The sequence below is a fragment of the Quercus robur genome, chromosome 6 (assembly GCF_932294415.1).
Source record: "Quercus robur chromosome 6, dhQueRobu3.1, whole genome shotgun sequence".
Taxonomy (NCBI): domain Eukaryota; kingdom Viridiplantae; phylum Streptophyta; class Magnoliopsida; order Fagales; family Fagaceae; genus Quercus; species Quercus robur.
The window spans coordinates 37,310,594-37,320,000 of NC_065539.1; the positions used below are offsets into that span (position 1 = coordinate 37,310,594).

At 33.2% G+C, this 9,407-nt stretch overlaps 1 protein-coding gene across 1 annotated transcript; it reads right to left on the reverse strand.

The window, feature by feature from the left end:
• Nucleotides 1–270: 270 nt before the first annotated feature.
• LOC126688625 (protein LIGHT-DEPENDENT SHORT HYPOCOTYLS 4-like) lies at nucleotides 271–2,160 on the reverse strand. The gene has a single exon (XM_050383386.1). It carries the CDS (start codon nucleotides 1,395–1,397, stop codon nucleotides 744–746), a length of 654 nt encoding a protein of 217 aa, XP_050239343.1. The 5' UTR covers nucleotides 1,398–2,160; the 3' UTR covers nucleotides 271–743.
• Nucleotides 2,161–9,407: the final 7,247 nt, after the last annotated feature.

The following is a 9,407-nucleotide window of genomic DNA, read 5'->3' on the forward strand; positions in this document are numbered from 1 at the left end:
GGAGAAAAGCAAACTGAAGTGACCCACACATATTTGATACCTAAAAATAAACAAGTATAGTGCTAGACAAATCTGACACATGATCTTTGCAAAGTTTGTTTGTTTGTTTTTTTTTTTTTTTTGTTTTTTTTTGTTTTTGGCTGAATGTGATCTTTGCAAAGTTTTCAATAGCTGAATGAATGATTCGCCAATAGCCATTCAAAGACTGAAAATTAATGCAAAACCCAAAAGATCAAAAAAAGAATCGAAAAAAAGAACACAAAAAAAAACGACATTCAACATGATCTGCAAATCTATTACTTGTCATAGACTAGCTTTCTTTCATGTACACATATCTATGACAAATTGGATGTTAAGTCACAGTTACAACTACTAGTACATACTTAACACCACGACTATTACTACTAGAATAAAAAGAGTACCCAATAGTTCATACCCACTAATTTTAAGCATAGTTTCTGAAAAAAAAAGCAACAGCAACATAAAGAAACTCTTACTACATAAGGATGCAATAATACTAGTAGTAAGAGAAAAAAGAAAGTAAAAATACTTATTGAAAAAAAAAAAAACTAATGCAAAGTGGTGGAACATTACGATAGAGTACTAGGAGATAATAAGAAAGAGAGAGTTCTCATTTCCTATTTCTTAGTTTCCCAGGCAATTAAGCAACATGGTGAGTTCTCATGCAGTGAGAGCTTTTAGATGATGATGATGATGATGAAATGATTTTGATCTTACTGAGACTAGTGAGAACTCGCATTTGGAGGCGGTGGCACTGCATTATTAGGTGGGTGCTGAGGTGGGCGCTTCCGCTTCTTCTTCTCGTAGCTAATCCCTCTTGCTTTAGCCTGTGAATCACGAACCTCACGTAGATACAGCCTCACTGCTCGAGCTCCAAAAGGGTTCGCTTCTGGCTTCCCTCCGTGTTCTTCGAAAGCCGCACGAAGTCGGCCGATGAGGGCATCGAGTGATCCCCAAGCTTGACGGAGTGGACATGGACATGGAGCTGGTGGGTTTGGATGTCCAAAGAAGGGACACAGCTGAGTGTGGACTTTGGTCTTCCCGAACTGGTCTAAGTACCTCAGGAATTCAAGCACATGAGCTCCGCTACAGCGTGAGAGTGACAGTGGTGGACGGTGGTTCCGCAGGTACTGTCCGAAAGTGTTCCAGTCACGGCGCTTCTGGTTCTCATAGCGGCTTAAAGTAGCAGGAGATGAAGATGCTGGTGGAGATGAGGATGATGCCATTCCTCCACCTACGTTTGTTAATGGTGAGATGTTCATGCTTGTGTTTATGTTTTGGTGATGGTGGTGGTGAGTAGTTGTGATGGTATTGGTGCTGAAGTTGATGCTTGCGCTATCTCCGTTTGAGGTGTCAAATTCGTGAAGTGAATCCATAGGGTATGGAGGAATTTTAGTGGGTTTTAGTTCGTTTTCTTGGATCTTGGAAGTGGTAGCTAGCTAGCTACTGAGATTTGGGTCTCTTCTTTCTAGTTTTTTGGGTCAAAGGGGTTTTCTGTTTTTTTTTTTTTTTTTTTAGGTAGCTAGGTTTTGTGGATGAAGGTTAGACTGAGAGACAAGTGCTTAGAAGTTAGGAAAGAACTAAAAAGGGAAAGACTAAAGGAGATGATGAAGTTTAGATCTAAGATAGATCTGGGGTGTGAGTGATGTGATGAAGAGACAAATTGAAACTAGTTTTGGTACTGGTGACTGTTCATGAAGAAATTAATGGAACATAAAAAAAAAAAAGAGTCTTTTTTGATCACCAACATACACCAAGTATATTTCAGCTGGACTGTTTCTGGATTTCAATCATGTCATGGGAGAGGGAAAAAGAGAGACCGAAAGACCGAAAATAAGAGTTATAAACAGAGAGAGAGAGAGAGAGAGAGAGAGAGAGAAAATAAGGAGGATTTGGGAGTAGGGGGAAGAAGATGATGATGATGGGGATGATATATAGGAAGGGGAAAAAAGAAGTAGGGCTACACTCTGATTATCTTAATGTTTTATTTTCTTAATTTCTCAAATTATTTTTTGTTTGCTTTGAGGTTCTTTGAATCTTTTCTTTGATCAATCCTAGAAACCTTGAAAGGCTTATGATATTGGGTGGCTTTAGCAAACTTTGTTTTCCGAAAACAATTTTGAGAAATTTGGGCAGATTAATTTTTTATTTTTTATTTAAATTAAAAAAAAAATTCCGAGAAAAGGGGAAGCAAGTGAGTTCCTCATAAGTCCTACTTTTTTTATTTTTATTTTTATTTTTTTATAACACCTCTTAAGTCCTACTTACCCAAAAAGGAGCTGAGTTCCTAACAGGCCTAAATTTATTGAGAGAAGGAGAAGGATGAGAAGGGTGATTAATGTTTATTCATAATTGGGTAAGTGGAAAGGAAATTGTTTAGGGCTTTTGTGGTAATAGCCAGAGGTTGACAGTGAGATGGAGAGAGAGATGGAGTTGATGGATGGGGACAAGACAAAGCTATTGGTTTAAAAATATGAGGGAATAACATGATTTTGTTTCTTCACTCTTTTGTATTGATTGACAACACCTTTTTGCCAATGACCACTTCACCCTCCCACTGATTTTCCCCTAGAGAAATAACTTGCCTATGATATTTCACACCCTAAAAGGTTCAATTACATGGGTCTATCAATTACAAGTAAAGATTCAATGCACATCACCACCATGCAAAGATGGTCCGGTGACTCAGGTCTAATGTTGAAAAGAAGGGGCCCATTGTCAATGTATGGCTGTGATGCAGGACAAGAGTATGTTAGAATCTCCAATTACGGAAGAAGAAGAGGGTTTTTTTCGTAAGGAATGAGAATCATACATAATGGGTAACACCTCACAAGAACAATGAAAAATTCACCAAGATGAGTGACACTTGTCAATGAAAAATGTTACTGTTATTTTATTATTATTATTTTTTTCAAACTGTTTTATTTCATGATATGGATGTTGACTACTTAAAGATTATGTAAATATATTATCAAAAAAAAAAAAATGATTATGTAAATATATCTTATGGTGCAAGGCGAACTACAAAATTAGATGTCATGAATTATTACACCGTTTATGGGGGGCGTTTGATGACTTTTTTTTTGGTAAACTTGCGTTTGATGACTTTTCTATCAAGAATCTATTCTAGAGGAATGCATTTAAAAAAATATATTCTTGCAGAATGTTTTTTTTTAAAATAAAAAATTATGTTTGGTATTATACTGAAACTTTATTAAAAAGTAATTATATATGTTTGGTTATGAATTCTTTCAAAATGCATTATTGGCCAATTTTGGTATAGTCAATATTTTTTGAAAATGAACATATAAATTTACATGCATATATTTAAATACAAAATACATATAATGCAAATGATGAAAAAATCCAAAATTAATTACATTCATACTATTAAACACAATTATCATAAGTGACATGAATAACATATATATAATATGCTAATGGAATGACAAAGGCACCACAACAACATAAAATGCATCCTTTCACATCCTTAGTGGAGATTATGTACCTGAATCATGTGTGTGAACATGATAATATGATGTACGTGTCGCGCAACTACTAGTTGTCTTATGACTCAAATGAAACTATTCTTGTGATTTTGTACAATATAGCAAAAATATTTCCAGATTTTAGAGATTGGTCAATAAAATAATTATGAATCATAAAGTCAACAAATCTTAATCCTTGCAGAGTTCCAAGTACCTTATCACCTCCACCAACAGAAGATCTTTCAAATGTATGTTGAATGTGAGGTCGTGATGCCATTACTGACCCTCGGACGAAAAATTAAATGAATATAGAAAATTCATCTCAAACAAATAGTTTAGAAAAATTTATAGGTTTTCAAAGTGATAATGTGGCTCGGGATTTTTCAGAAAATAACTACAAAACCCAAACAATATCTTTAGTTAGGAAACGTTTGAAACTAATTTGGAATATAACAACTCGAGTTCAGAGAGGACGATTTCCTGGGTTTTTATTTTATTATTGCGAGAAATCGAGTTGAAAGAACTCGACTTCTAAGCCTGGAAAACGAGTACACTGTACTCGTTTTCCAGGCTTAGAAGTCGAGTTCTTTCAACTCGATTTCTTTGTATGCAAAACCAATCCAATTCTCACTCCCATCCCACAGGCGAAGCAGAATTTGTACAACAGAACTCATATAATGCATCCCCTTCTGAGAGTGAGAGAGAGAATGACGGCGACGGTGCCGGCGAAGGAGCGACAGGCTCACTCAGGCAGTCACTGGAATCGTCTCTTAATGCGGCGGCGTCCTCTTCAACTCCTCGCCTCAGCCGCTACCGACGTCTCCTCCTCCTCCTCCTCCACTACCATGTCTTCTCGCCCTCCCGTACTCTCTCTTCCTCTCATTCTCTCTATCTATTATTCCAGTTTTTTTGGTGTGTTTGGGTTCCTGCGATGGTTGTGGGTGCTTTTTTTGAAAACAAACCGAGTTCAATGAACTCGGTTTGCAAGAATGGAAACCGAGTTCATTGAACTCGTTTTCCAGTCATACAAAACGAGTTAATTGAACTCGTTTTCTAGTCTTACAAAACGACTCCTACGAACTTGATTTCTGGCATATCAGACCCACCTGGGAGACAGTGCAAAATAGGAAAATCGAGTAAACCATACTCGATTTTATAGCATACAAATCGTGGATTCTGAACTCGAGTTGTTATATTCCAAATTAGTTTCAAACGTTTCCTAACTAATGATATTGTTTGAATTTTATTGTTATTTTCTAAAAAATCCCATGTGGCTCTGTTAACAATTTTTTATTTTTATTTTTTTGAGAAATAGCTCTGTTAACAATTGATGTAGCATAAGTGTGTAGAAGTAAAATCTCTATAACATACAATAATTACAACTCTTTTACAAAACTTAGGTTCTACAAGAACTCTAGGCTAGTAGGTAAAAGAGTAGAGAAAATCTCTCAAAATAAAATTTTATTAATAACAACTTAATTATCACCACCTCCTCCCAAAAAGTATTTATAGGAAGAGATTTTATCCTACTTCTTTTAGAAAAAGAAATAATAAAGTCTTCCTTCCACTAGAAAATGGGAAATTACGTACTTAACGAGGAAAAAAAAAGAAAAATACTTATTTAACTAAAAAATGGAAAGAATATGATCTAAAACCCTAATTTAACTAGAAAAGGGAAATAAAATCCTAATTCAACTAAGAAAGGAAAAAAACATAAAATATTAAAAATCATTTTCTACTCAATCATCCAATTTGCATCAAAACGTTTTTATGCATTCACCTTACAGAATTCACCATATATCTTGTTAGGGTACAATCTAGTAATTGAAGGCTTAGAATGAGTTGTAGACCCAAACATCTTAAGTTCAAAACCTTATAACTTACTAGGAGTCTCCTGGAATACTTGATGCATGGTTTTGGTGGGTGTGATCATGTATCTATACTTTACTCCTTAGGGGAGAGTCTAAAAGGCCCTACCTTAATGAAGTTTCATGTCATCAAAAAATAAAAAATAATTCACCCTACATATAATGCATTTATATGACCACCATCAACTAGTAACCACATAAAAAAGCATATATATTATAGCAAAAGTAGACATGGCAAATGGTCGGGTCGGGTCGGGTTAATTGGGTTGCGGGCCAAAACAGGCCTGGTAAAAAAAGGACGTTTTACACAGGCTATTAATGGGTCATGTCAGGTCGACTCGTATTTTTCACGTTAAAAAAATAGAAAAAATCAAATAAATGTCAATTTTTCAGAGAGAATGAATCAAATCAATCATTGCACCTAATATTCTAATATCCTTTGTTTTGTTAAGTGGACATCTACTATTATTAGATTATTTGTTACTAACTACATGTGAAAAGAAAAAAACAAACAAACCAAAAAATATATAACTTTCCACATTCTTGCAATTTTGACAGTTTTGAGCATGACTAAAATTCTTTATAGTCATGATAACAAAATCTTCCATGTAACATTGTTAATAACTCACAGCTAGAATACTTTTAATTACAAATTTACAATTTGAGAGAGAGATAGATCCTAAGGAGCACAAAAAAGTATATATTTTAAGTTTATACATTTCAAATTCTAAGTTCACTAATGATATCATTCTCATAAAAGAACCAATAAAAAAAACTAAATGTTATGGACCATGTCAAGTTATCAGTCTTCTTAAGTGCACATTCCTACTTTTACTTTTGTTGTGTTTTGTGCTAGTTAGACACTTGGACTAAGACTTAGTGTTGATAATAGTTAGTAGTCATAGATTTCTAGCTAGCTGGTACTTAGTATTTAACTTAGTTAGTGTTAGTTTGTTAGACAGTTAGTACTTAGTAGTGCAGACAGTATTGTAGACGTATAGAAGTTCTAGTCTTGTAGATGCTTTAGTTTTGCCTTTTGTATTTTTTTCCTTTCATTTAACTCTTTTTTTTTTTAATAAATAAATGGGGCACACACTAGTGCATTGTGTCTTTATGTTATTGTTATTCATTTAGCACCATGCAATGTAGTTTAAATATTTTTTAGGGGAAAAAAAAAAGTTTGAAAAACATGTCTGGTCATGGGTTAGCTAAGTCGGGTTAGGTTGGCTGGCAAAAAATGAGCGGGCTGCGAGTTGACCCGTTTTTTATTCAGGCCAAAAAATTTGAGTTCAGCAAATTTCGATCCGTTTTGCATGTCTAAGCAAAAGTATGCATCTTAAGTAGCTTCACATTCCATCTGATGTAGAACAGAATCTATAATTAGATTTTTGTTTTTGTTAATTTTTCTATTTTTATGTAATTTTGAAATTTTAGGTTTATGGTAATTATTTCATTGTTTTAGGAGTTTTTAATCCTTTTTAAGTCAAATTAGAGTCCTATTATTAATTAAGTTCTATTTTAAAATATATTTTCTTGTAAGTCAAGTTTTATAGTGCCTTTAATTAAGTCTATAAATGTTTTTAAAAATTCCTTATTCACATTAATAAAATTTAGATTTTTTTTCTCTGTATGTTTTTTCTGGTGAATTCAAGATTTGTCACTTTGTGGATTCAATGAACTCTTTATGGATTCGTGGTTATTTTCTTGAAACAAACGTGTTTCATTTCGTGTAAATATTATTCTGCATCAAAATCAAATACCAATCTGTAAAACACCAAATAACCATAAAAATGAACTACCCAAGTTACTAGTAAGCAAATCAAGTAGCTTCACTCAATCCTCACAAACCAAACAACAACTAACTGCCCAAACCAAGACAAAAACAAATAGAGGAATATGCCAAATAACGGTCACATGTCTATTTGTAATAAAAAAAAAATGGTAATACTTTGTCAATTTCTATTGTCCACATGCGCATTTGGAACATCTGTAGCACCATCAACTATTACTAATATGAATAATTTTTCTAACAAACTAAATAAAAATTAAATTCCATAAAAATGAAATGCCTTTGCAATAACATCAACACATATCATTTTCTTCAATATCTCCACACATTTATTTTTTTTATAAAAAAAACCTACCAAATACCTTTCATACGAACAACTTACAATCTGTAATGGAAGATCTAATGCTCTTTTATTCACATGGTCTTCAAAAATTGAGTCATATAAAATAAAGGTAGAAAATACATTATAGTTTCCAAAAAAAGATAAACATATAAATGTTCATATAATTTTAAAAAACACTCACAATTTCTCAATGAAACTCTATATAAAAAAAATAAAATAAGGAATCAAAAATCATTTAAATATTTTCAAAGTTATAAAAAAAAAAAAAAAAAAAAAAAAAAAAAAAAAAAAAAACTGGCACACTCTGTGGCACAGTGAACTTAATTTGGTAAGCACTTTGCTTATGCTTTTTTTTTTTTTTTAATCAAAATAGCTAACAGATATCATCACAATGTTGTGAAAGTTAATTCATCAAAAAAAAAATGTTGTGAAAGTTAAAATAGATTATAAGAAACATCACAACACAAAGCACTCTGCTCATTAACATTTTAACAAAATTTCAATAAAAATATATCAAAAAATCAAATCAATTAAAAAATATATCATGACGAAATTGTAAAAGGTAAAATAATACAGATATATATATATATATATATATATATATATATATATATTATAAAGAAAAACATCACAACTTGCAGCACAAAGAATCCGAGCTTACCAAAATTTTCACAATTTCTCAATCAAAATATATCGAAAATTATCATCACAAGATTGTGAAATTTAAAACATTTTTTTTATTAAAAAAAAAACACAATTTGTAGTATATTCATTTGCAATTCTTCAATTCTTCTTCATAAGTTCGAACACATGCTTACAATCACACTCACCCAAAACCCAATTGTGGGCTCGCTGCCGCACTCTTGTGGTGTTGCCCTTGGGAGTATGCCTTTTGTTGCCCCTGAGAATACTCCTCAGCGGTGTAAAAGGCAAAGGGTTAGGAGTTGCTACTTGGTTTAGGTCCAAGAACCAATTTGGGCTCCTTACAAATGGTTTCACACTAGACTTTGGGTTTGGAGTTAGGGTATGAGATAGAAAGGTGTTAGGCACCCAAGCCTGCCAAGCCATAGGTTGACCTCCACTCATTTTGTTTCATAGCCAAGTTCTATCAAGGAGTCCTATATTGGGCTATCCTATACAAGCATCCACACACACTATCATAGATCATACATTCCTATCTCATTGCATTTCAGCACATCACAACATGTTCATTATATATTATTAATAATTTTATCTCATCATCATACACCATCCTACTTCTTATCATGTTCGTATGCACAATTCATGTATGATCATGTTACCTATGCAAGTACTTACCTCATTGCATCTCCACAACACCACATATTAAAATGCATGTTTATGTTAGATCATCCATCAAATTCAAATCCTAAACATGTTTCTAATTGATCAAAATTCCTAGAAATGTTTCTAATTAACCACAAAACCTAAGCATATTTATTTGCTACCTTAAGAGCCTAATGATGCTACTAAAAGGCATTAAACAAGTATATCACAGAAAAATTAATCTGCTAGTGTTCCTATCCCCCTAGGTGAGACTGTGTGTGCAAGGTTGAGGTTGCACACATAAGCCCGTGGAGTTGCATACGCAGGTTTGATCCTATGCACAGCCCGACCTTGAACCCAAATCCAAAATTTGTCAAAATCGGGATCCTACGTAGGATCGTGGGAGGTAAGTAGGATTATAGATCGTAAGATCGGATCATGGATCATAAAATCCTACCTATTTTCAAATTTTAAGCAAAAAACCTATTGATAGTGACTTTGTATGTTATATAATCACTTAAAATATGAATCCATCCATTAAAAAAAAATTGCATCACGAAATGTAATTTGCACACACTACATCGTTCTTATGTCATTCTAACGAAACAAAATAT

Bases quoted from the DNA above. Each gene is read 5' to 3' on its own strand.
- LOC126688625 (XM_050383386.1), bottom strand. From the start codon at position 1,397: ATGGATTCACTTCACGAATTTGACACCTCAAACGGAGATAGCGCAAGC.